The 27,043-nt window shown below is 42.6% G+C and overlaps 1 protein-coding gene across 2 annotated transcripts; it reads right to left on the minus strand.

Moving 5' to 3' along the window:
• On the minus strand, positions 1-21,776 carry LOC108829010 (uncharacterized). Of its 2 annotated transcripts, XM_057007355.1 has the most exons (8): positions 21,385-21,776; positions 21,127-21,241; positions 20,993-21,032; positions 20,761-20,859; positions 12,375-12,548; positions 11,730-12,295; positions 11,019-11,657; positions 10,645-10,937 (listed from the first exon to the last, which is right to left on the minus strand). In XM_057007355.1, exons 6-7 carry the CDS (start codon positions 12,222-12,224, stop codon positions 11,109-11,111), a joined length of 1,044 nt encoding a protein of 347 aa, XP_056863335.1. In that variant the 5' UTR covers positions 12,225-12,295; positions 12,375-12,548; positions 20,761-20,859; positions 20,993-21,032; positions 21,127-21,241; positions 21,385-21,776; the 3' UTR covers positions 10,645-10,937; positions 11,019-11,108. The 2 variants fall into 2 exon arrangements, with proteins under 2 accessions (XP_056863334.1, XP_056863335.1); XM_057007354.1 differs by lacking the exons at positions 20,761-20,859; positions 20,993-21,032; positions 21,127-21,241; positions 21,385-21,776 and adding an exon at positions 13,478-16,028 and having other exon boundaries at positions 1-10,937.
• Between the last annotated feature and the right edge of the window lie 5,267 nt (positions 21,777-27,043).

Below are 27,043 nucleotides of genomic sequence, written 5' to 3' on the forward strand. Positions count from 1 at the left end.
CGAATTCAAAAGTGTGTAAAAAATTGTAATGACCCAATTAATGGCCCAACAATTTCAAACCCGCCAGGCCCAAGCCCACTCGAAATTACCCAAGGTAATTCTATAAAAAGCCCTCTCTACTTTGGTTTCTCCACCATTTGCAACAACAAAGAAAAAAAAAAGATTAAAGAGTTTGAGAGAGAGTGAGCTAAGGAAGTGTGATCATTTTGTAGAGAGAGGGTCGCCGGAGCTCGTCGCCGGAGCCACCACGTCCAGTGATCGCGTTCAGTTCACCACCACCGATCATCCCCCTAGGTAACCCCCGGAAGCCACATGCATTTTAAGTTTAGTTTCGGCCGCTTTAGTAAATCGACCATAACTTCCTAACCGTTGCGTATTTCGTGCATGCAAGACCACCATCGCGTTCCTCTCGACGAGACGAATCCATAGCCACCGAAATCGTCAAAATCGGAGTTCAGACGAAGCCGTACGCGCCTCCGGAAGATCAGCCCGCGCGCGCGTGAAACGCACGCTCCGCCGTCTCCGACCACCGTTCGCCGGAGCCGCCGCACCCGGCCGCCGTTAGTTCGCCGCCGGGAATCCGCCGCCGCGTCACCACCGCACCGCCGCCGCCGCCGGTGACTTTTCCGGTAAGCCACCGTCCCTCCGCCGCCGCCGCCGGTGACCTCTGCCGGTGACTCGCCGGCGACTCGCCAACTCGGCTGAGTCGACTCGGTGAGTCAACTCGGTGACTCGGTCAACCGGTTGGTTTGACTGGTTTAAATTAATTGCGAATCGGTTAGGGTAAACCGGTTGGTTAAAATTAATTAGATTTCGGTTAGGATAAACCGGTCGATTTAATTAATTAATTTAATTTCGGTTAAGGTTAAACCGGGTGGTCCAATTGAAATCGATTTAGGTCAGAGTAAACCGGTCGGTTAGGCTTAATTGATTTCTGGTCAAGGTTTGACCGGGTTGACCTTTGACCAGCGGGTTGACTTTTCCTTAGACACCCGTTTTCACCCGTTCGAAGGGCGTTCTGATTCAGAATTTCGATCTGATTTCAGATTTGGAGCCTATTTGAGCAGCTGGAGTTCATAGACATCACTTCTCTTCATTTGCTAAGGTGAGGGCTACTCCGTTTAAATCCCGAGCTAGTTTAGTACTGCTATTATGAGAAGTTTAGTTTCGAAACATGATAGTCTCTGTGAATCGAGTCTGTTTGAGAGTCTTGCGTGTTCATAATTGTTATTGATTGTTAAACCGGAAATAGGATAATAGAGGGTTCAACGATTGTGTGAAATGTTTGATGCTGAGAACTGTTATATATATATATATATATATATATATATATATGTATATACATAGTTATGAGTAGGGACTATGTGATGGGCGTGAGTTCGGAGATGTCCGAGATTCGACGCTACGGTGTGATATGGGCGTGAGTTCAGAGACGTTTGAGCTTCGACGCTACTGTTTGGGGGCGTGGTGCAGAGACGTTTGCATTCGACGCTACGGTGGGCGGGGGTACAGAGACAGACTGTACTAGCGACGCTTCGAGTATATGTTTATATCCTTATAAGGGAATGCGTGGTGCAGAGATTAGCTGTGTGCTATTAGCGCATTATTTGTCGTTATGTGTGGTGTACTAGACGCCGTGTTTGTTTCATGCTAGAGCTAAGCCTACATAGTTGCAGTGCTATAAACTGAGTCAGTGGTTTGCGGTTTAGCATTCCATACCTCACTGAGCGACTCCCCTGTTGCTCACCCCTCTTTCTTTCCCCTTTCAGGTGAGACCGATGAGCAGGAGTGATCATATCGGACTAGTGCTACTATTTGGGCTCGTGGGCTTTATTGTTTATCGTTTTATCTTTTATCGTTATTGGGCCTTCAGGCCTTTGGACTTCTATCGTTTATGTTATTTCTTATTTCAGCCTTCGGGCTTATATTGTTATTTGTATTTCGGATGTTTATTTTCGGATTTGACTTTATGATATGACGTGGATTTTATTATCCGTATTAATATTATTATTTCTGCTGCGCTATTATTTTATCGTTACTTTATCTCGAATTATTTTATCATATTCGAAAGTGGCGGTCGCCACAATTTTGGTATCAGAGCCGTGTTCCGTCCCGGCTCCGACCCGGGATGGCGATCTTTGGAGACTCAGTTTTTATTCGGTTTTAATCGGTTTTCAAATGTTTATTGGGATATGGGGATTTTTGAAAATAAAATAAAATAGCACCTTTCCGTTCGATATCACTCCTTTAATTGTTGGATTTAGTCAGAAGTTAACTCGTTTGCCTTAATTTCAGATGCCGCCGAGGAGAGCTACACGTGCTCAGATCGCTAGAGATGCTAGAGAGGCTCAGGATGAGCATGTTCAGCCCGCAGTTCCGCAGCCCGATGTTCCTCAGGTTGACCAGGAGGCTATGAGACAGATGGTTCAGGATGCTGCTAGACAGGCTGCTCAGGAAGCAGTTCAACAGATTGCCCAAGAGGCAGCCAGGCAAGCCGCTCAAGAGGATGCCCGAGTAGCTGCTCAGGAAGTTGCTCGACAGATGGCTGCAGCTCAGCATGTTCCGCAGGGTCCTCAGATTCATGTGCAGCAGGGTCCGCAAATTCATATGCAGCAGGTTCCGCCAGTTCAGGTTCAGCAAGATCATCAGGCTCCAGCTCAGCAGGCCCCAGCGCCACAGTATCCGCAGGTTCCTATTCAGCCAGTTCCAGGTGTCTTTCAGGTTCCGCCGCCGCCACCCGTCATTCCAATGCATGTGCCCAAGGTTGATGAAACATTTATCAGGGTGTTGTAACAGATGAAGTATGTGAACTTGGAGCATTTCAGTGGTACCACGGACTCTACACTTGCTCACGATTGGAGGCACAGTTTGGCTAAGTGTTTGAACACTAAAGAAGATAATGATGGGCCGTGATAGGCCCATCACGAGTTCAAAGCCTAAAGAGAGCTAAGCTAGAGACGAAGGCTGAAAGCTAAGGATCCTAACTAAAGAGGTCACGACGAAGAGGAAGCTCACGTCATAACAAGAAGAAGCGCAGGACCCGGTCAAGGGGAAGCTGTTGCGGATTCCACCTCAAGCGGAGAAGATCGCGGAGATCAGTTGAAGACAACCTAAAGAAGTCCAAGGCTATTTAAAGAGAAGGTCGAGGACTAAGAAAGGGGACCTGACGAAAATCATATTTTACTCAACATTCATCGAAAACATTCTTCTTGTAACAATCTTATAATCTTTGTAATCATCGAGAGAACATCTTTTATAACCATTCTTTTACCACATTATCAATACAAATCCAATTCATTCTACAAGTCATTACGGGATTCAGCCCACGTTATCTTTCCCTAACCTTTTCTAAACACTAAACCTGATCTAAAATCTAGGTGTGAGTTTAACCCCTCACAATTGGCGCCGTCTGTGGGGAAGAAACAATCGAATCCCTTACTCTAACTTAAGGATGAATCCTACTGATCAGACAACAAACCCGTCTGACCTTAACCTCCCAATTCAGAGCGATGGCTCACCGAATGACGGAGGCTCTAGTCCTGTAATCACAGAGCCTCGACGTGGCGACCACCGATCTGGGCAACAGCTTCCGGCTGGCGCTCGAACGAGCCAAACTACAACCGGGGGTATTAACCCGAGATCATCAAGTGGAACCACCTCCGGGCTCCCGATCACCGAAAATCCTCAGCAGCAAGCCATTCCGAATCAAACGGAGGCACAACTCTCTGAGATTCGCCAGATGATGATGCAGTTAGTGGACAAAGCTCAGGAAAGTGAGCGCACGATGCATCAGCTGACTGTTCGTCAGCAACAATTCGAAGAGATAACTAGATCTCTAAACTCAACAACCCAACCATCGCAACGTCAAGCTCCGGGGGCCATTTTTCATGATCGATTAACCGATCCCTCATTCCCCCGAGGACGTTTAAACTTTTCCCCTGATAGCACTGCTCCGGAAGGATGCGGATCTGCTTTCCAGACACCTCATACTGGGACAGCCCCCATGTTTAATCCACCTTACACCAGTGCTATGGGAAGTAACATAGCGACAACTAGTTCCACACCCGGTCAGGTTACTGACAGGACTACTCGCTTACCTCCTCCGCCGCCTGATCTTAGGACCGGAGAAGGAATATCCTTCCCATCTGGGGGCAGAGCGTCAGCTTCGGTTTATCAAACCAGAAGCTCGATCCCGAATGGGGACAGCTATCAAAGGATAGATTCCGATAACCCTAGAGCTGGTGAGCGATCTAGCCCTCCAACCGCATGGGAGGATGAGCCAACACGATTCCGCCAGGAACCTGCCCGTCGGGTACCTGCTAACGACCCAAACGTCCTTCCTTTAGAAGGACCTGAAGCTATCCGTAGATATATGGAACGAACTCACGCAGCTCTCCAAAAATTGAGAGCCCAAGTCCATAAAGCTACGAGCTCAGCTCCCGAAATCGATAGCTTGATCGAGGAAACCCGTGGAACTCCATTCACGGACAGAATTGCCAGTTCTCACATAAGAGATACCCAAAAATCAGAATTCCCGAGTATGATGGTACCTCTGACCCGAAGGCCTATTTGAGAGCTTTCCGATTGGCAATCGTTAAAGCCCATTTCACGCAGAAAGAGTGTGAAGCAGGTTACTGCAGGACATTCGCCGAAAATTTGGTCGGAACAGCCCTTGAGTGGTTCTCCGCTCTCGAACCAGCCTCGATAGACAATTTCGATCAATTAACTAACGCCTTCATGAAGCAGTACTCGACCCATATCCTGAAGCAAGCCTCTGAGACCGACCTTTGGAAGGTCAGTCAAGGAATGGGGGACTCGCTACGAGTCTACATCGAGAAATTCAGGGCAATAAGAACTAAGCTCTCGAATCCTAACGACCTAGTCGCCATCGAGGCTCTTAGGAGAGGTCTGATCTATAAATCGAAATTCTGGTTAGAGCTAACACTCAATACTCCTCCAACTATCGATGACGCTCTTCATAGGGCCACCAGATATATTACTCTGGAGGAGGAGACAGCTGCACTGGATAAACTCCACAAGAAACCTCAGAGTCACTCGAAAAGCGAATCCTCTGAGCCTAAGGGACCTCATAAAAAGGGTAACCCCCGAAACAACCAGACTCAGGGAGAACATTCCTACACAATTGAGGAAGACAAGGAGGAGAAGTCTGTTGCAGCAGCAAACAAAACTCCCTGGTCAAAAGGCTTTGATAAAGGCAAACGTTGCTCTTATCACGATCGCGAAGGACACTCAACCGAGGAATGTTGGGACCTCTAACGACAACTGGCAGCTAAATTTGCAGCTGGAGAAATAAAGGGCGTGGACCTTAAAAAGCCATCACCTTATCAGAAAAGAGGTTCCAGGGACACTTCCCCGAAACGCGAGAGGTCACCTGAGAAGGAGACCGATTCGCCACCTCCAGCTCCCAAGAAAAGAGTCGACATGATTCTTGGGAAATTCCCCCAAGGAAAAAGTTTACAAGTCGAAGCTCTCTTGAGCAAACCGTCCCCTCAATCGAGCCCCGACTCGAGGGTGGACTGTATCCTTGGAGGATCGGACATATGTCAAGACTCCGTCAATTCCATTAAGAATCACGTGCGGAAGGCTATATCCAACACTGGACCTAAGCCTCCTAACCCTGAATCCAATACTAAGATTTCTTTCTGGGAGAGCGAGACCTCAAACCTTGACAGACCTCATGATGACGCGTTGATTGTCACCCTGAACATCGCAGGATATGAGGTCCCTAATCTCATGATAGACACAGGAAGCTCTGTCGATCTCATTTTCTATAACACCCTGAAAGGGATGAAAATAGACGGCTACAAAATTATTGCCCAAAAAGCTAACCTCGTAGGCTTCTCCGGAGAAACAGCTACCTCATTGGGAACTATCAAGCTCCCAGTCATAGCTGGCGGAATAATGAAAATGACCAACCTAGTAGTCATCGACAGACCTTCCCCGTTCCATGCGATCCTGGGAAGACCCTGGATTCACAAAATGAAGGCAGTAGCCTCAACGTACCATCAATGCGTAAAATTCCCAACACCCGAAGGGATAGCTACCATACACGGTAGCCAGAAGATATCCAGGATCTGCTATCTGGGAGGATTCGAAATCCTCAAAAAATCCCCCCAATAGCAATTACAGATCCAGGAGGGTCGCGAAATGCAACAAAATATCCGAGGTCCCCCCAAGAACCTCACTGAAAAAGTTTGCATCGATGACTCAGATCCTGAAAGACAGGTGAGCATCGGATCCGAGCTACCTCCTGAAACAAAAAAGGAGCTCATTGATTTTCTGAAAAGCAACGTCAAAACCTTTGCATGGTCCACCAGCGACATGAAGGGCATAGATCCGAACGTCACCACCCATAAGCTAAAAGTAGACCCTACTTTCAAACCGATCAAACAAAAGCGTCGCAAGCTAGGCCTCGAGAAGGCTCAAGCTGTTAACGATGAAGTTGACCGACTTACGAAAGCTGGGTCCATTCGAGAAGTACATTACCCCGACTGGTTAGCTAACCCAGTAGTGGTAAAGAAGAAAAACGGGAAATGGAGAATCTGTGTAGACTTCACAGACCTGAACAAAGCTTGTCCTAAAGACAGCTTCCCGTTACCTCACATCGACCGCCTGGTTGAAGCAACAGCTGGCCATCGACTCCTATCCTTTATGGATGCCTTCTCAGGATACAACCAAATCATGATGGATCCTGATGACCAGGAGAAAACTGCATTCATAACCGAACGAGGAACCTATTGTTACAAGGTTATGCCATTCGGATTAAAGAACGCGGGAGCTACCTACCAGAGGCTAGTAAATAAGATGTTTGCCCGGCAGCTTGGAAAAACCATGGAGGTCTATATTGACGATATGCTAGTCAAGTCCTCAGCTGGAGAAGACCATATCGCCCATTTAAGAGAATGCTTCGATATCCTTAACAAGTACGATATGAAGCTCAATCCCACTAAATGTACCTTTGGGGTACCCTCGGGCGAGTTCCTAGGCTACCTCGTAACCGAAAGAGGCATCGAAGCCAATCCGCAGCAGATAGCAACCTTCCTAGAAATGCCGTCACCTAGGACAACTAGAGAGGTACAGAGATTGACTGGACGAATCGCGGCATTAAATCGATTCATATCCAAGTCCACCGATAAGTGTCTCCCGTTCTACAAGCTTCTAAGAAATAATAAGTTCTTATGGGACGAGAAATGCGAGGAAGCCTTCAAGCAATTGAAAGCTTACCTCTCAGAACCTCCGATCCTATCTAAACCAGTAGTAGGAGAGCCACTGTACCTGTACCTCGCTGTGTCGACTGCTGCAGTTAGCGGCGTTCTGGTACGAGAGGAACAAAACGAACAAAGACCTGTCTATTACACCAGTAAGAGTTTGATAGATGCCGAAACAAGGTACCCTGCAATGGAAAAGCTAGCTCTAGCAGTCGTAACAGCTGCTAGAAAGCTGCGACCTTACTTCCAATCGCATTCAATCGTCGTAATGACCTCACAACCATTACGAATGATATTGCACAGCCCTAGCCAGTCCGGGCGATTGGCCAAATGGGCCATCGAGCTCAGTGAATATGATATTGAGTACAGACCTCGAGCAGCAGCGAAAGCTCAGGTCCTTGCCGACTTCATCATTGAACTAGCATCCGAGCAATTAGACTCCGAAATGGAATCTCCGAGGTGGAGCCTGTATGTCGACGGAGCCTCGTCAAAACAGGGCTCCGGCGTCGGTCTAAGGCTAACTTCTTCAGCAGGAGAAACCATTGAGCAGTCCTATAGGCTCGGATTCAGCGCCTCAAACAACGAAGCTGAATATGAAGCACTAATCGCAGGGTTGAAACTCGCCCTAAGTCTCGGAATTCGGGAACTAAACGCTTATAGTGATTCACAGCTAGTAGCTAGCCAGTTTCACGGAGAGTATGAAACGAGGGACGAAAGAATGGGGGCATATCTCGAAGTCGTCCAGAACCTCACCAAACAGTTCGACAAATTCGAGCTAACAAGGATCCCACGAGGAGAGAACTCCTCAGCAGATGCGTTGGCTGCTTTAGCTTCCACGTCAGACCCCCTCGTAAAACGGATCATACCCGTAGAAGGAATCGAAAAACCAAGCATCGACATAGCTACTAAAGCTGAAAAAAAGAGCAAACTAACAGAGCAACCCGAGGGTACCTGCCCTGAAACGGTAGCTACCCAAGTTTTCACAACATTTTGGTTCCCAAAAACCAAAATACGTAGCTCTAAAAAGCATACCTCCGGGAACACAATCCAAATCACGGAAGGTATTCCTCGAATTTCAGGCTCCCTGGACCCTGATCTCCAGAATACCCCCGGGGGCACCAACTCAGACCCACTCGTCTGCAGAGTTAAAACCAGAAGCCGTTCAGCTCTCCAAAATTCATCTGGAGGTATTCCTCGGAATTCAGACTCCCTGGAGCCCAATCCTACCAATACCTCCGGGGGCACCACGACACCAGGTCCCGAACAGGATCCTCCCTCATCTCTTCATAACAAAGTCATAGGAAGAGAGGATTGGAGAATTCCAATCACGCAATACATCTTAGAAAGAAAGACTCCACCCAATAAATGGGAGGCTCGAAAGCTCAAAGCATTAAGCGCGAGATATTGCGTAACTGAATCTGTCCTCCTCAAACGAAGCATTTCCGGACCTTACCTAAAATGCGTCCATGGCCTCGTTGCTATGAGACTCATGAAAGAAATGCACAATGGTTCCTGCGGGAACCACTCTGGAGGAAGAGCTCTAGCCATCAGAATCAAAAGACAGGGATATTTCTGGCCTACCATTATTGCGGATTGTGAGGCCTATTCCTCTTCATGCGACAAATGCCAGAGGCATGCACCGATTATACACCAACCTGCGGAAAAGCTGTCTAACATATCCGCCCCTTATCCATTTATGAGATGGTCCATGGATATCGTGGGACCACTCGTAGCATCAGGAAGTGGAAAGAAGAAGCTACGCTTCCTCTTAGTCCTAACAGACTACTTCACGAAATGGATAGAGGCTGAGGCTTTCCAGCAGGTAACCAGGGTCGAGGTCGAGCAATTTGTGTGGAAAGAAATCGTGTGTAGACACGGCGTCCCATACGAAATCGTAACTGATAATGGAGGACAATTCATATCCCACGATTTCAAAATATTTTGTGACAAGTGGAATATTCGCCTGACCTTCTCATCACCTCGCCGACCTCAAGGAAACGGACAGGCGGAGGCGGCTAATAAATCAGTATTAGCAAACCTCAAGAAACGCCTCGGAACCCAGAAAGAACTCTGGTCAGAAAAATTACTTGAAGTACTCTGGGCATGTCGAACCACCCCACGAAAAGCTACAGAAGAAACTCCTTTCTCCTTAGCATATGGGATGGAAGCTGTCGTTCCAGCTGAAACCATTGCTGGTAGCCTCCGCCGGGAACTCTGTACGTCCAATCCCGCAGCTAATGATCAGCTCCTAACTGACAGCCTCGATCTAATCGAGGAAAGACGGGACCGAGCTCTGATTCACATTCAGAACTATCAGCAAGCTATGGCACGACAATATAATTCCAAAGTCAGGCTCCGACAGTTTGCTGTAGGTGACCTAGTACTTAGGAAAGTTTTCGAAGGAACCAAGGAACCAGATGATGGGAAGTTAGGAACCAACTGGGAAGGTCCCTACCAGATCATCCACGTGGTACGACCTGGCGTTTACAAGCTCCGAAAGGTGCGAACCGGGGTACCTGAAATCAGATCGTGGAACGCCATGAATCTTAAGAGATATTATCATTAGGTACCTAAAATTCCTGAACTACGTTAGGCTTGATCCCTTGACTGGGTACGTAGGCAACTCCGTCATGAGTGCAGCCCCAACCTCATTTCAACACTTCGTTCACCACAATCAAAGGGGGCATATGTCTGATTAAAATCACATAGCCCACACAGCAAATGTATGATCATTATAATACAGCAATTGTATGATTACTATGATATCATGTATCCAATCATCAATAAAGAAATTATTCTCGATATCTCAATTCTGTAACAAAACAGGTCCCTGCAAACATGGACCTAGGGTCCTAAAAACCCTTCGGATTAGTTCAGGTCTCAACAAACCTGGACCTAAGGTCTTAAAATCCTTGTCAAATCTCCAAGGTCTTAAAATCCTTATCAAATCTCCAAGGTCTTAAAATCCTTCAAGCAATATCAGGTCTCGACGAACCTGGACCTAAGGTCTTAAAATCCTTACCAAATCTCCAAGGTCTTAAAATCCTTGTCAAATCTCCAAGGTCTTAAAATCCTTATCAAATCTCCAAGGTCTTAAAATCCTTATCAAATCTTCAAGGTCTTAAAATCCTCATCAAATCACAAAGGTCTTAAAATCCTTAGCAAATCTCAATAGGTCCTAAAATCCTAAGCAAGTCTCAACGGGTCTTAAAATCCCACAAACAAATTCAGGTTCCCGAGAACCCCCACCTAAGGTGTCCAGATTAAACTTAGGTTCATAAAAACCTTGAGCTAATCCCGATACTCCAAGAATTCCTCTTAAGGAACTAAAAACGACCAAAGTCTTCCAGACTTATCATAAAATTCGATCATGATCAAGTTGTCATATTTTACGACTAAAGCCAAAGACTCAAAATGAAACGAAAACCAAGTTTGAAATTAAACAGGGGTTTAAAAGCCTCCCCAGGCTAACAAAGATTCGAAGTGTAAACAGATAAAGGTTTAAAAGCCTCCTCAGGCTATAAGTCTTAGAAACAAATGACACAAAGCCCATCGGGCAGAAATCCTAGAAAGCATGAAAGAGCCTCAGCTCTTAAACTTCCTTGTCATCCGAGCTCTTCTCAGCTCCCTTACCAGCTGGATCGTCCTCCTCAGGAACCTCCTCCTCCATCTCCTTGTCACTACCTCCAGAGGCGGTTTCGACTGGGGCTGAGTAAGAACCCACCAATCCCAAATTAGAACCAAACTCTACAGAAAAGGAGAGATTAAACATATTAACCTCAAAAGTACCTGAGCTCTCAGAGAGTTGGGGAAGAGGGAGCTTGCCGATCGAGAAGTTCGAGACCTGAGCCTTCTCGTATGCCGCAACAGCTTCCGGCATTATTGCACCAAGCGATCATACTCATCTTGAGTACTCTTAATCTCGCCATCCAGCATGTCTTTCAGGAGCTCGGTGTTGGCTTGAATCTCTTGAGCATGAACCAGGAGGTCGACTTCGTCCTTCTTCTTGGAGAATTTCTCCTTGACAACAACCAGAATTTTGTTGTAGGCTTTGGCTACCTCCTTCTTTCCTCTCCGGACGGCTAGCCTGACCTCAGCTTCCTTGTTCTTCTGGCTGCTCTGAGATGTGGCAATCAGCTCCTTGACTTGATACTCGGCTATCTTCCGAGCAGCATCCAACTCCCCAATCTTCCTATTTTTCACCTGGAGGTCAATCAGCTGGCTCTCGATCGTCCCCTGCTGAGCATCACATTTGGAGCCAAGTCTCTTTACCTCAGCTTGGAGATCCGAGATCAGAGCCCGAGTCTGATTAAGTTCAGTCTTGTTGGCCTTGACCAATTTAGTGACCTGGGCTAATTCCTCGGCACTGGGAGCATTGTGTACAGCGTCCTCAAATTTGAACTGAGCCCTGTTGATAGCACCAGCCAGCTACAGAAAACGGAAAACGATTTAGTAAAAATCGTCCAAATAAAAAGTTAAAAGATGAAATAGACTTCATACCTGACCCATGTGATGAGCAATATCGACGTACTCATCCTTGTGCGTGAGATTGGAGATCGAGGGGAGGGAACACCCGGGACTCTTCATATGCCTCATCAGAGTAGCCAAACCCCACGGATCGTCCAAAACCGACCCAGGCTTCGAATGAGCAAAGTTCCAGCCAACGGTTCCCCCTCTGGAGGAGGAGGAGGAAGACCTCGAAGGTCTGTCAACCTGGTCAGTTCGGGACCTCTTGCTCCTCGGGGGCTCAAACTCCGGAGGATCCCTCACCATTTGAGGATCAGCCTCAGTCATCGGGACCTCGGAGGGAAGACCTACTTCCTGAACCTTAGGCTCCGAAGAGCCAGCACCTTTAGCAGGAGCAGAGCCTCCTTCGTCAAGAGCCTCCTTCACAGAGTCAAGGAAGGATCCTCCCTGGTTCTTGTCACTCCCTCTAGAGGAGCTGGCAGCCTTGGTCGATCTACCCCTGGAACGGAAGGAAGGTTGAATTGGCATCTTCTGTGATTGAGTCTTCGAGGAAGTACTTGCTCCGGAGGAAACTTCGAGAACTGAATCACCCTCAGAAACTAAAACATAAAAAAATTTCATTAATCACACGAGACAAATTCGGATGGTAAAAATCATGAATTAAGAATAAAAGATTACCTTCTAAACCGGCAACCGTCACTGAATCAGGGAAGGACGCCTGGTATCGTTCAGGAAACCTAGCTGATCCGACTCTCGAAGTGGTGTAAGCCACCCAAGTGTTAGGACTATGCTGTAGCTTCCTGTAGAGAGCTCTAGTGAGTTTGCTAGACAACTTGACAGGATCTTTGATTTCTGCAAAAAGAGTCAAAAGACAATTAGCGCAACATGACAAACAAAGATAAACATGCGAATATATCCCTAAAATCCTAACCGGAAATATCAGACCATGAGTTCCTGAGGTCACGGCCTACAGGAACCGTCAAGGGGTCAATCTTGACATAAAAATACTTCTTGCGCCAGTCATCATCGCTGGCCGAGAACTTGAATGCGCCTAGCCCTGGACGACAGGGGAGATAGTAGGTACCGCTCCCGCCATCCTTGGAAGTGCTCTCCTTTATCGAGAAGAGACTCATTAGCTCAGATAGCCCAACGATAACCCCTTCCTCCTTGGCTCTAGTGATGAACCCGTTTATCACTCGGATGACCGATGGGCAAAGTTGAGGAAGAGCTAGCTGGTAATGATCTAAGAGATCCAGCAAAAGGGTGGGAAGAGGAAATCTGAGGTGGCACTTGGAGATATATTTCTCATGAACACAGAACCAACCCTCCGGAACGGTCTCGGGGGTCTCATCTTCAGCACAAGCTCTAACTAGATCACTCTTGCCGTGAGCTTGAACGGCAAGATTGACGACGTCCTGACCCTTCAAGAGGGAAGGAAAGTGAGGACCAGAGGAGGCGCTCTTGCCGCCTTTCTTCTTCATCCTCTTAACTCTTGCTCCGATCGAGTCCTTAACCTTTTTCTTCTTGGCTTCCGTCATCTTCTCACCAGCTTCCCGTTTGACCTTCATAATACGGGCGCCGGAGGCTGAGATCTGAACTTTGCCGGAACCTTCTTTTCGACTCATGATAGTGAAAGAAAAGGAAAATAGGAAGCAAAAGAAGAGAATCGATCTAAGGCAGAATCTCAGAGAGAAGTTCAAGATGGAGAACTAGATTGATCAAGAAGCGGATAGAAAAAAAAATGACGAAAAACAGTAAAATAAAGGAAAGAGGTGAATTACCTTGGAAACCGTCGAGAGGCGTGGAGGAAGTGGAGAGACAAGTAGTTAATTCTCTCAGCTTTATATCCCATCACGTCTCGAAAGTCGGAAATTGAATTTCAAACTCGTTTTAATCTAAACCGTCGATTTAATTAAAGAGAGATTATAGCCGTTCGATCAGATAAAAATGAATACGGTTGAGATAGCTAGTAATCATGATCTCAACAAGAGAATCTAGCTTGGGCGGCTAGGTCTAGCTCCCGAGAATAACGAAACCTCATCTCGAGAGCTGGGGGCAACTGTTGGGCCCGAATATGGCCCGGTAGCTGATTGTCAAAATAATGGAAGATAATGATGGGCCGCGATAGGCCCATCACGAGTTCAAAGCCTAAAGAGAGCTAAGCTAGAGCCGAAGGCTGAAAGCTAAGGATCCTAACTAAAGAAGTCACGACGAAGAGGAAGCTCACGTCATAACAAGAAGAAGCGCAGGACCCGGTCAAGGGAAAGCTGTTGCGGATTCCACCTCAAGCGGAGAAGATCGCGGAGATCAGTTGAAGACAACCTAAAGAAGTCCAAGGCTATTTAAAGAGAAGGTCGAGGACTAAGAAAGGGGACCTGACGAAAATCATATTTTACTCAACATTCATCGAAAACATTCTTCTTGTAACAATCTTATAATCTTTGTAATCATCGAGAGAACATCTTTTGTAACCATTCTTTTACCACATTATCAATACAAATCCAATTCATTCTACAAGTCATTACGGGATTCAGCCCACATTATCTTTCCCTAACCTTTTCTAAACACTAAACCTGATCTAAAATCTAGGTGTGAGTTTAACCCCTCACAATGCCCACCAAGGCACAAGCTTAGGATTGCTGAGTTGTATTTACGCGGAGATGCAGCAGTGTGGTGGGATGGAGTGCGAGTGATGCACCGTGGCGAGATGACTTATGAGGATTTCATGTATGCATTCAACAAGAAGTATTTTCCAAGAGAAGCTTTGGATGAGAAGAAGAACGATTTTGAGAGTTTGAGGCAGGGTGGAAAGTTTGTCAGAGAGTATGAGCATGAGTTTCGCCAGCTTCACCGATTTGCGGGTAATGGTATGGATGAGGAGGATCTTATCAGGAGGTTCTTAAAAGGGATGCGAGTAGAACTTCACGGTAGGTGCAGTATGGTCACCTATACCAGTTTGGAGGATCTGGTTGAGAAGGCCGTTGTGCAAGAGAAATGTATTGCAGCGGAGCAGAAGTTCATCAAGGCAGCTCAGCCAAAGACCGGAGGGACTTCCGGGTCGCAGAAGACGACCTTGGATCAGTCAGGCATCCAGTGCTTTCATTGCGGGAAGTTTGGACATAAGAGTAGGGTTTGTCGAAGCAGGTTAGCCGGTGCCCGTGTTGCACCGCCAGTAGCAGTGGCAGCAGCCCCAGCAGTTGCAGTTGGGAAATGTTTTGGCTGTAACCAGCCGGGTCACATAATCAGGGATTGCCCGAGGAGGGGCAATGCAGCGCTTCCACCACCACCGAAGCGTCTAGCCATCGCTCCACGTGTGTTTACAGTTGGAGATGCCCAGGGAGCCGAGCCGATAGCAGGTATGCATCTTATTCATACTTGTTGTGTTTGAATATTTTGGTTTGTGGTTATCATGTGTAGTTAGTAAAAATCTTGTGTAGGATTGGTTTCGGTTGGAGGTGAGTCAGCTCACACCTTATTCGACTCGGGAGCTTCTCACAGTTTTGTGAGTCCGCGTTTGGTCAAGTCTTGGTCTTTCCGGGGTGTCTTCGAACCGAAGGCTAAACAGATTCAGACTGCCGGCACCGAGAGATTGGGAGCGATTGGAGTTCATCGTGATGTACCAGTTATGCTTGGAGGAGTTGATTTGCTCGGAGGTTTGACAGAGATGGAGATGAGCTTCTACGACGTCATACTTGGGATGGATTGGTTGACGCGACATCGAATTGTATTAGATTGCCCGGAGGCAAGAGTTAATATCCCGAGAGCGGAAGGGAAAATCACATTTGAGGGAATCCAGTCACACCAGGGAATTCCTATTATCTCCATGTTGCGTGCGGAAGAATTATTGGAGAGTGGAGCAGAGGGGTTTTTGGCGACCATTTCAATGGTTAATGATGAGGATCAGCAGGAGTTGCATGATATTCCCGTGGTTGCTGCGTACGAGGATGTTTTTGAGGCCTTAAAAGGGCCACCGCCAGCTAGAAGTGATGTTCTTACGATCGAGGTGGAACCAGGGGCAGCACCGGTTTCACGAGCTCCTTACCGTTTAGCTCCCACAGAGATGGCTGAGTTGAAGAAGCAGTTGGGGGAACTATTAGATAAAGGTTTTATCAGGCCGAGCACTTCACCGTGGGGAGCACCAGTTTTGTTTGTGAAAAAGAAGGATGGAAGTTTCAGACTTTGTATCGACTACAGAGGTTTGAACAAAGTCACCATCAAAAATAAGTATCCGCTTCCGCGTATCGACGAGTTGTTGGATCAGTTGCAAGAAGCTTCATGGTTTTCTAAGATTGATTTAGCATCAGGATACCATCAGATTGCCATAGCAGAGGGAGATGTAAGGAAGACGGCTTTCCGCACACGTTATGGACATTATGAGTTTGTTGTGATGCCATTTGGATTGACGAACGCACCAGCAGCATTCATGAAGCTAATGAATGATGTGTTCCGCGAGCATTTGGATAAGTGTGTGATCGTTTTCATCGACAATATCTTGGTTTATTCTCGGAGTAGAGAAGAGCATGCTGAACACCTACGGATTGTGTTGGGGAAGCTTAGAGAACATCAGTTGTTTGCTAAGTTGAGTAAGTGCAGCTTCTGGCAGAGAAAGATTGGATTTTTGGGTCACGTGGTTTCTGAAGCGGGAGTTGCTGTAGATCCAGAAAAGATTAAAGCTATTTCAGAGTGGCCGACACCTAAGAGCGCGACGGAGATCCGCAGTTTTCTCGGTTTAGCAGGATACTATAGGAATTTCGTCAAGGGTTTTGCTAGCATTGCAAAGCCAATGACAAAGTTAACGGGCAAGGACGTCAAGTTTGATTGGACAGATGAGTGCTCGGATAGTTTCGCAGAGTTGAAGCGACATCTGACACAGACGCCAGTTTTGGTACTCTCGAGGCCAGGGATACCATATGAGGTTTATACTGATGCATCAGGCACTGGATTGGGATGTGTATTGATGCAAGAGGGTAAGGTCATTGCTTATGCATCACGTCAGTTGAGACCTCACGAGGCTAATTATCCTACACACGACTTGGAGTTAGCAGCAGTTGTCTTTGCATTGAAGATTTGGAGGTCGTATTTGTATGGAGAGAAGGTGAAGATCCTCACAGATCACAAGAGTCTGAAGTACATCTTTACTCAGACGGACTTGAACTTAAGACAGCGTAGATGGGTGGAGTTGTTAGCAGACTACAACTTGGAGATTTCTTATCATCCGGGAAAAGCTAATCAAGTGGCAGATGCCTTGAGTAGGCGAAGAAGCGATGTTTCAGGAACCAAGGAGGTTCAGGAGTGTATGGGGACACTTGCTAGCCTCAGATTATGCGCCACTACCATTGACGGAGAGACTGTTGGCCTCGAGGCTGTAGATTAGGCAGATTTGCTATGGAGGATACGCAAAGCTCAGGATGTCGACGAGGCCTTGCGTAAGCAGATTGAGATTGAGAGTGTTGGATATCATACAGCATCGAGCGGAATGTTCATGTACCGGAACCGGGTTTGTGTGCCCAGTGATGAGATGTTAAGAAAGGAGATTTTACGGCAATCACACCACTCGCGTTTCTCTATTCACCCGGGTAATACCAAGATGTATAGAGACTTGAAGCGTTATTATCATTGGCCGGGTATGAAGAAGGATGTTGCTACATTTGTATCGCAGTGTCAGACATGTCAGATGGTTAAGGCTGAGCACCAGGTTCCTAGCGGGTTATTGCAAAACCTACCATTACCGGAGTGGAAATGAGACATGGTGACTATGGATTTTGTATTGGGGTTACCGACTACTTCAGGAGGGAAGAATGCCATATGGGTAATTGTGGACAGACTTACCAAGTCAGCCCATTTCCTAGCGATTAAGACGACCGACGGAGCGAGTCAGTTGGCGCAGATTTACATCGATGAGATTGTGAGATTGCATGGAGTTCCAGTGAGCATTGTATCGGATCGAGACGTAAAGTTTTCATCTATATTTTGGGGAGCTTTTCAGAAGGCACTTGGGACAAAGGTCCATATGAGCACAGCTTATTACCCGCAGACCGACGGTGAGTCAGAGAGGACTATTCAGACCTTAGAGGATATGTTGAGAGCTTGCGTTCTAGATTGGGGAGGAAGTTGGGCAAAGTATTTACCCTTAGCGGAGTTTGCCTACAACAACAGTTATCACTCGAGCATTAAGATGGCACCGTATGAAGCTCTTTACGGTAGGCCTTGTCGCACACCGCTTTGTTGGACAGAAGTGGGAGAGCGACGTGAGATTGAACCTGCAATGGTTCAAGAGACGGTAGAACAGGTTGAGATGCTCAAGAGTCGGCTTAAGGAAGCCCACGATCGACAGAAGAGTTATGCAGATAAGCGCCGCAAGGATTTGCAGTTTGAGGTTGGCGACCTGGTATACCTGAAAATGAGGACATTTCAGGGAGAACCTAAGACTCGGAAGCTAAAGAAGCTTAAACCGAGATATATGGGACCATTTCCTATTTTGGAGCGGATTGGAGCAGTTGCATACCGATTGAAGTTATCGGCAGAATTATCAGACTTCCATGACGTGTTTCATGTTTCCGTTTTGAGGAAAGTCGTTAGAGAGCCAGAGCTCATTTTGCAGCAGCCACCAAGTGATCTTGGCAAAGATTTATGTGCGCCGTATACGCCAGTGGAGATTTTGGATCGCCAAATGAAAACAGATAAGGGAATGATGACCATGTTGGTCAAGGTTCGTTGGGAGAGAGACGAAATCCAGGAGGAGACATGGGAGCCCGAGTTACAGATGAGGATTGACCATCCAGAGTTGTTTCAGGATGTTATGGAACAGTCAGTTGCTGACTCGAATTCGGGGTCGAATTCCTTATTAGTGGGGGAGAATTGTAATGACCCAGTTTCTGGCCCAACAATTTCAAACCCGCCAGGCCAAGCCCACTCGAAATTACCCAAGGTAATTCTATAAAAAGCCCTCTCTACTTTGGTTTCTCCACCATTTGCAACAACAAAGAAAAAAAAAAGATTAAAGAGTTTGAGAGAGAGTGAGCTAAGGAAGTGTGATCATTTTGTAGAAAGAGGGTCGCCGGAGCTCGTCGCCGGAGCCACCACGTCCAGTGATCGCGTTCAGTTCACCACCACCGATCATCCCCCTAGGTAACCCCCAGAAGCCACATGCATTTTAAATTTAGTTTCGGCCGCTTTAGTAAATCGACCATAACTTCCTAACCGTTGCGTATTTCGTGCATGCAAGACCACCATCGCGTTCCTCTCGACGAGGCGAATCCATAGCCACCGAAATCGTCGAAATCGGAGCTCAGACGAAGCCGTACGCACCTCCGGAAGATCAGCCCGCGCGCGCGCGTGAATCGCACGCTCCGCCGTCTCCGACCACCGTTCGCCGGAGCCGCCGCACTCGGCCGCCGTCAGTTCGCCGCCGGGAATCCGCCGCCGCGTCACCACCGCACGCCGCCGCCGCCGGTGACTTTTCCGGTAAGCCACCATCCTCCGCCGCCGCCGCCGGTGACTCGCCGGCAACTCGCCAACTCGGCTGAGTCGACTCGGTGAGTCAACTCGGTGACTCGGTCAACCGGTTGGTTTGACTGGTTTAAATTAATTGCGAATCGGTTAGGGTAAACCGGTTGGTTAAAATTAATTAGATTTCGGTTAGGATAAACCGGTCGATTTAATTAATTAATTAATTTAATTTCGGTTAAGGTTAAACCGGGCGGTCCAATTGAAATCGATTTAGGTCAGAGTAAGCCGGTCGGTTAGGCTTAATTGATTTCTGGTCAAGGTTTGACCGGGTTGACCTTTGACCACTGTGTTGACTTTTCCTTAGACACCCGTTTTCACCCGTTCGAAGGGCGTTCTGACTCGGAATTTCGGTCTGATTTCAGATTTGGAGCCTATTTGAGCAGGTGGAGTTCATAGACATCACTTCTCTTCATTTGCTAAGGTGAGGGCTACTCCGTTTAAATCCCGAGCTAGTTTAGTACTGCTATTATGAGAAGTTTAGTTTCGAAACATGATAGTCTCTGTGAATCGAGTCTGTTTGAGAGTCTTGCGTGTTCATAATTGTTATTGATTGTTAAACCGGAAATAGGATAATAGAGGGTTCAACGATTGTGTGAAATGTTTGATGATGAGAACTGTTATATATATATATATATGTATATACATATTTATGAGTAGGGACTATGTGATGGGCGTGAGTTCGGAGATGTCCGAGATTCGACGCTACGGTGTGATATGGGCGTGAGTTCAGAGACGTTTGAGCTTCGACGCTACTGTTTGGGGCGTGGTGCAGAGACGTTTGCATTCGACGCTACGGTGGGCGGGGGTACAGAGACAGACTGTACTAGCGACGCTTCGAGTATATGTTTATATCCTTATAAGGAAATGCGTGGTGCAGAGATTAGCTGTGTGCTATTAGCGCATTATTTGTTGTTATGTGTGGTGTACTAGACGTCGTGTTTGTTTCATGCTAGAGCTAAGCCTACATAGTTGTAGTGCTATGAACTGAGTCAGTGGTTTGCGGTTTAGCATCCCATACCTCACTGAGCGACTCCCCTGTTGCTCACCCCTCTTTCTTTCTCCTTTCAGGTTAGACCGATGAGCAGGAGTGATCATATCGGACTAGTGCTACTATTTGGGCTCGTGGGCTTTATCGTTTATCGTTTTATCTTTTATCGTTATTGGCCCTTCAGGCCTTTGGACTTCTATCGTTTATGTTATTTCTTATTTCAGCCTTCGGGCTTATGTTGTTATTTGTATTTCGGATGTTTATTTTCGGATTTGACTTTATGATATGACGTGTATTTTATTATCCGTATTAATATTATTATTTATGCTGTGCTATTATTTTATCGTTACTTTATCTCGAATTATTTTATCATATTCGAAAGTGGCGGTCGCCACAAAAATATTAGACAATCCTTGTTCAAGATGCAACATTCCGGCATTCTCCAAAACCTGTCACCGTCCTACGGCATAATCAATCATATCTGAGTGTCAACCACACAAACTTCAAGACAAAAATAGAAAGAAAAAAATGGAAATTTTATATCAATATACGAGAGCAGAAGATAACCTTTGATGTGCAGATTACTTCACGAATATAAATGTTCATCCACGTATCACAATTTACTAAATGCCCACTGTAGGTCTCTCCATTCTTGAGATCGACAAGCTACCAAAAAGGACACGATCATCAAAAAAGAAGTAAAGTTTAAGACAACACATAACTTTCATATAGACTAGTCCTAACACAACATCTCAAACAAAAATAGTGCTTCCATATATTATAATCAAGCGTCGCTTACCATGGGATGATCTTGGAGTTATCTCCACTAACTATCTCCTCTGTTTCAGACATACAAAAAGATTGGTTTTTTTGTTATTTTTTTGTACTTGTCAAAGCTTTGAATAACAGAAAATAGAAAGGGGATGTGTGTACCTGAAGAAGAAAGAAGCTTCGGAGTAGAAGCCAGGATTGAAAGGAACGTTCTTGAAGATAACTCATACATGGCAGCACCAGCCATACCATCCGCAACAACGACAGGTCCTGAAACCTGCATCGCAAAAACTTGTATACATTACCAGTCTCATCAGGAACAAAATGTCAAACCACTGAGCATTATCAGATCAGATCAGAAATTGGCATACGAGTTACTGAGACAATCTAACCAAAAATGATATCAGATCATGATCGTACCTTGCGAGCGTAACCATACTCGCTCTCCTTAAGGTCATGAGCTTCCCTGTAAACCGGTGGAATTTTCGCAGCAAATACGATCCAATCAAATACAGTCAATCAGAAACGGTCAAAACCTCTAAGCGAGAGATAGGAGATCAAGGAAGAAGAAGATAACATTTCCGATTCAAAATCAGAGAGAGATAGAGAGAGAGAAAGAGAAAGAGAGAGAGAGAGAGAGAAAGAGAGAGAGATCGCCGATGGCCGAGCTGAAAGATAACGTCGATGACATAGCTGAAGGAGATCGTCGATGGCTGGCGGAGCTGACGACGACGATGGAGATGAGACGACGACAAAGATTTCAAATCGCGAGTCTCAATTTTTTTTTAATTTAATCAATCAAAAAGATTTAAAGAAATGGCATAAAGGTAAATGACACACTTAATAAAATCTATTTTGGTGATTTTTGACCTTGAGTGCTCTTTTGAAGATAAAAACTTGGATTAGTGCTACTTGAGTCATTTTCTCAATTTTCAAGAAGTATTTTCTAAATATTTTAATTACTATCCTAACATTTTATTTTTAATTAAATATTAAATTTTCAGGAAGCATTTCCTAAATATTTTATTTGCTATCATAACATTTTTATTTTTTAATTAAATATTAAATTTTCAGGAAACCCTTCCTAAATATTTTAATTGCTATTCTAACATTTTTTAGTTAAATATATATATTTAGAAAATTCTTCCTAAATATTTAAGATACAAAAAATTATAATTAAACATTAGTCAAGAAAAATCATTAATTTAAAGAAATATTATGTTTGATATGTGCTCTCTATTTTGTAGACAATGAACTCTATTTGGTGATTTCTATAACCAATGAATTTTCTTATAGATTTTGATTATTATTTTTTTTTTTGGAAGATTAAGTCCCAATTTAGGATAGCCATCCTGGATTGTCTAACTTTCCTTACATACTTTTGATTCTCTTCGAAAACAGACTTATGCAAGAAGATATACTTTTTTTTGGAAACCCATCCTGAAAGTAACAAAAGTTATCATATACCACATTTAACACTTTCTTGATATAATTATTGAAAATGCTTCAATCATCATATTTTAGCGTTCTCTCTTTGATATGTGTTCTCTATGTTATAGACAATGAACTCTATTTGGTGATTTCTATAGCCAATGAATTTTCTTATTGATTTTGATTATATTATTTTTTTTGTTTTGGAAGATTAAGTCTCAATTTAGGATAGCCATCTTGAACAAGGATTGTCTAACATTCCTTACACACTTTTGATTCTCTTCGAAAACAGACTTATGCAAGAAAACACACAATTTTTTTTTGGAAACCCATACTCAAAGTGCCAAAAGTTATCATATACCACATTTAACACTTTCTTGATACACTTATAGAAAATGCTTCAAGTTATCATATTTAATGTTCTCTGTTTGATATGTATTTTCTATGTTATTTTACTTCTTATCCTAACATTTTATTTTAATTATAAATTTTCAGGAAGTCCTTCCTGAATATTTTACTTGCTATCATGTTTCATCGTAGTTTAAAGACTAAATCAATATTCTTACTATATCCAGAATCCAATATGTTCGGCGCTCATTTTCCTTTGAAATCCAAACATTTTCATTTAACTAAATGTTAATTTTTCTGGAAACTCTTCCTAAAATGTTACTTGCTTTCCTAGATATAATATAGGGTCAATTAGGAAAATGGGCAACTTTTAAGTTTGAATTAGGAAAATGGGCAAGCCCAAGTTTTTATTAGGAGATTGGGCAACCTAGTAGAGAGAGAATAAATTTATGACATTTTTAATTTTTTTTCCTATTAAACTTGGCAAGTTGGAAAAGTAATTCGTGGGACCCAAAATCCACTTTGCCTATAAAAAATAATTTTTTTCCCACTAACTTTTAACAACTGACTTTTGTGGACCCCATAAATATTTTTTTATTCATTAAACTTGTGGACCAAATTTAATATTTAAAGATCAATTATGAACAACTATTTTTAATATAATACATGTTTTTTCATATATAAAGTCAACATAAAATCTATACGAATTAATATAAAATCGATGTAAACTCTAAAATTTATGAAAGTTACCCATTAAATTATATATTTTGATCCATAAAAGAAACTTTCATATTTATGAAATCTACCCAAATAAATGATAATTCATAAAATTATGTAAATTTATGGATAATTATCATAAATCTGAGTAAATTTAATAAACTTGGAAACCTTCATAGATCCTTCATTTTTTACCAAAATGGTAGGAAAATAAATTTGTCTACACTTACTTTTAATATATTTGGGTAAATTTAATAAATTTGGAAACTTACGTGAATCTTACATTTTTTTGGTCAAAATTGATCTCACATTTTTTGTTTTTGCCAAAAATAAAAACACTCACGAAATGCTACATTTTTCCCAAAAATAAAATGACAAATTGGGATCTGGCAGCAAAGTGCATTCGTTATAATTTTTATGTTTATAAAATGACAAAAATTGTTAATGAAATGACAAATTTTGTTAATAAAATGACAAACCCTACACCTTTCACGACGAAGTGATCTTATAGCTTTAATTTTCAATGATCATATCTACTTGCTAGAACCAATATAATCTCATATTGAGTACAACCTGCAGATTTCCAATCATCCCAAGTTCTTGATTAGTCATAGGTAGAACCGTGCTTATAGTCTATTGAAAAAGATATCCGCTATAGTGATATTACACCCTAAAAATATAGGATAATTTGGTGCCCTCATGTCAAGTATCTAGTGATTTTTATGTCTTAAGAAGTTAAGACTCAACCTGAGTTTGACCAAATTCTCTCGCATAAAATTTTTATCTTAAATATTTAAAATCATCAACAAAACACTAAACCTAAAATCCTAAACTCTAAATCATGAATCCTAAACCCCGAACCCTTGGGTAAATCCGGAACCCTTGGGTAAATCTGCAATCCAAATAAATTATACATTTTGACCCATAAAAGAAACTTTCATATTTATGAAATTTACCCAAAACCCTAAACCCTAAATCCTGAACCATAAACCCTAAACCCTAAACCCTAAACCATTAATCCTAAACCCGGAACTCTTGGGTAAATCCGGAACCTTTGGGTAAATCCGGAATCCGAAGAAATTATACATTTTGACGGACAATACTTGGGTTCACCCCCTATGGTGAATCTTTAAATTCACCACCTATCTAATAACCAACCAAAGTGCCAACTAGATTAATGCTAAAATAATTAAAAACATAAATAATATCCATTTTAATAATGTTAATATCACTATCTAATCCCCAAACTCAAACTCTATACCCTAAATCCAAATTCTAAACCCTAAATTCCAAATTATAAACCCAAACTCTATACCCTAAACCCAAATCTTAAACCCTAAATCCAAACCATAAATCATAAACCAAAAAAACTAAGCTCTAAACCCAAAACTATACCCTAAACCCAAATCTTAGACTCTAAACCCAAACCATAAACCCTAAACCCAAACCGTAGACCCTAAACCCAAACCCTAGACCGTAACCCAAACCATGAACTCTAAATCTAAACTTTAATTTTTAACCTTATATTTAAAAAGAACAACAGATCAATATTAGTCCAAATATTTAGGGTATAGGATTTGGGTTTAGTATTTACGTTTTGGGTTTAGAGTCTAGAATTTGAGTTTAGGATATAGGTTTGGGTTTAGTGTTCAGGGTTTTCGGTTTATGATTTATGGTTTGGGTTTAGGGTTTAAGATTTGGGTTTAGGGTATAGAATTTGGGTTTATAATTTAGAATTTAAGGTTTAGAATTTGGATTTAGGGTATAGAATTTGAATTTAAGGATTAGATAGTGACATTAGTATTATTAAAATTGACACTATTTTTTTTTAATTATTTTAGTTTTTGAAAAATTATTTAATATTTTTAAATCATTAATCTAGTTGGCACTTTGATTAGTTATTAGAGAGGTGGTGAATTTAAAGGTTCACCATAGGGGGTGAACCCAAGTCTTGTCCCATTTTGACCCATAAAAGAAACTTTCATATTTATGAAATTTACCCAAATAAATGATAAATTATTCATAAAATTATATAAATTTATGGGTAATTTTCATAAATCTGGGTAAATTTAATAAACTTGGAAACCTACATGGATCTTTCACTTTTTGTCAAAATGTTAGGAAGAACAATTTGTCTACATTTATCTTAAATATTAAAAATCATCAACAAAACACTAAACCTAAAATCCTAAACTCTAAACCTTGAATCCTAAATCCGGAACCCTTGGGTAAATCCAGAACCATTGGGTAAATCCAGAATCCGAAACAATCGGAACCCTTGGGTAAATCCGGAACCCTATGCCTAACGTTTAGGACAATCTAATTCACTATAACTCAAGAAATAAGTATACGTATACATAAGCTGTACGAATATCTAAGGTGTACGAAAATATAAGGTGTACGTATACATAAGTATACCTAAGGTGTACGAATACCTAAGGTATACAGAAGGTGTACGAATACATAAGGTGTACGAATATCAACATAACCCATCTAATACTTAAGATGTACAAATACATAAGGTGTACATATACATAAGTATGCATAAGGTGTACAAATACATAAAATATACGAATACCAACATAACCCATCGAATACTTAAGGTGTACGAATACACAAGTATATGTATACATAAGTATACATATATTTAAGGTATACGAATACATCTGTGTACGAATACATAACATCTATGAATACCTTTTGTTTATATCCCTTATTGCATTGGAGAGTTTAAATACATATTAAGTATAAAATTTAAATACATCTACAAATACAACGAGAGCACAGTGCTCTCCAAAACAATTATACGTTAATTATTTAGAACTCACATTTTACTCTATATAAAATTTAAATATTTTGCTAATAACCTATTGGTATTATAATCTAAAATTTTGTCAATCTCATTATAGATGATCTAATTAACTAAAAGGTGGTAAAAACAATGAAATAATTTATAACAACATTTCATTTGTAAAAGCTGATATACCAAAATATTTTCATTAAATTCAATAAAATAAATTAACATATTAGTTTAATTGTGTTTTCATATATGTGAAGCACATTCATTTAGACAACATAATTTTTCATATAAAATTTAAGATTGTTTAGAAATGAAATGTTGAAATAAATAAGTGAAATACATCTTATAATAAAAAACTAAACAATTAAATATTTTTTATAATAAAAAGCTAAACAATTAAAAACTAAACAATTAAAGATTAAACAATAAATAATTGACATTAAAGACATCTAAAATGAAATATAGTGAAAGATTTCTTTAAAAAAAATACATCATACTTTTATTATGAAATATATAATACAGTTACAAAAAAATCAATAAAATCGAAATAAATCTAGATAATTTTTCAATAGAAAAAGACATTTTCTATTAATTGTTTAGTTTTTCTCAATAAAATCACAGCCATGAAAACTAGAATTTTAGATGGATATAAGATGTTTTAATAGAAAATAGACATTATATTATCTTGTATTATTCAAAGATTTTTTAAAAACTAAATTATTAAAAGATAATGAAATATAATTTAAACAACTAAAAGATAATGAAATATAATGAAATATTTTT

Source organism: Raphanus sativus, chromosome 4 (assembly GCF_000801105.2).
Source record: "Raphanus sativus cultivar WK10039 chromosome 4, ASM80110v3, whole genome shotgun sequence".
Classification (NCBI taxonomy): Eukaryota; Viridiplantae; Streptophyta; class Magnoliopsida; order Brassicales; family Brassicaceae; genus Raphanus; species Raphanus sativus.

What these genes read in the sequence shown, in the direction of transcription:
- LOC108829010 (XM_057007354.1), bottom strand. Translation starts at nt 12,224, where the DNA reads ATGCCAATTCAACCTTCCTTCCGTTCCAGGGGTAGATCGACCAAGGCT. An exon ending in TTGCTCATCACATGGGTCAG is followed by an intron (nt 11,658 to 11,729) that starts GTATGAAGTCTA and finishes CGTTTTCTGTAG; the next exon opens with CTGGCTGGTGCTATCAACAG.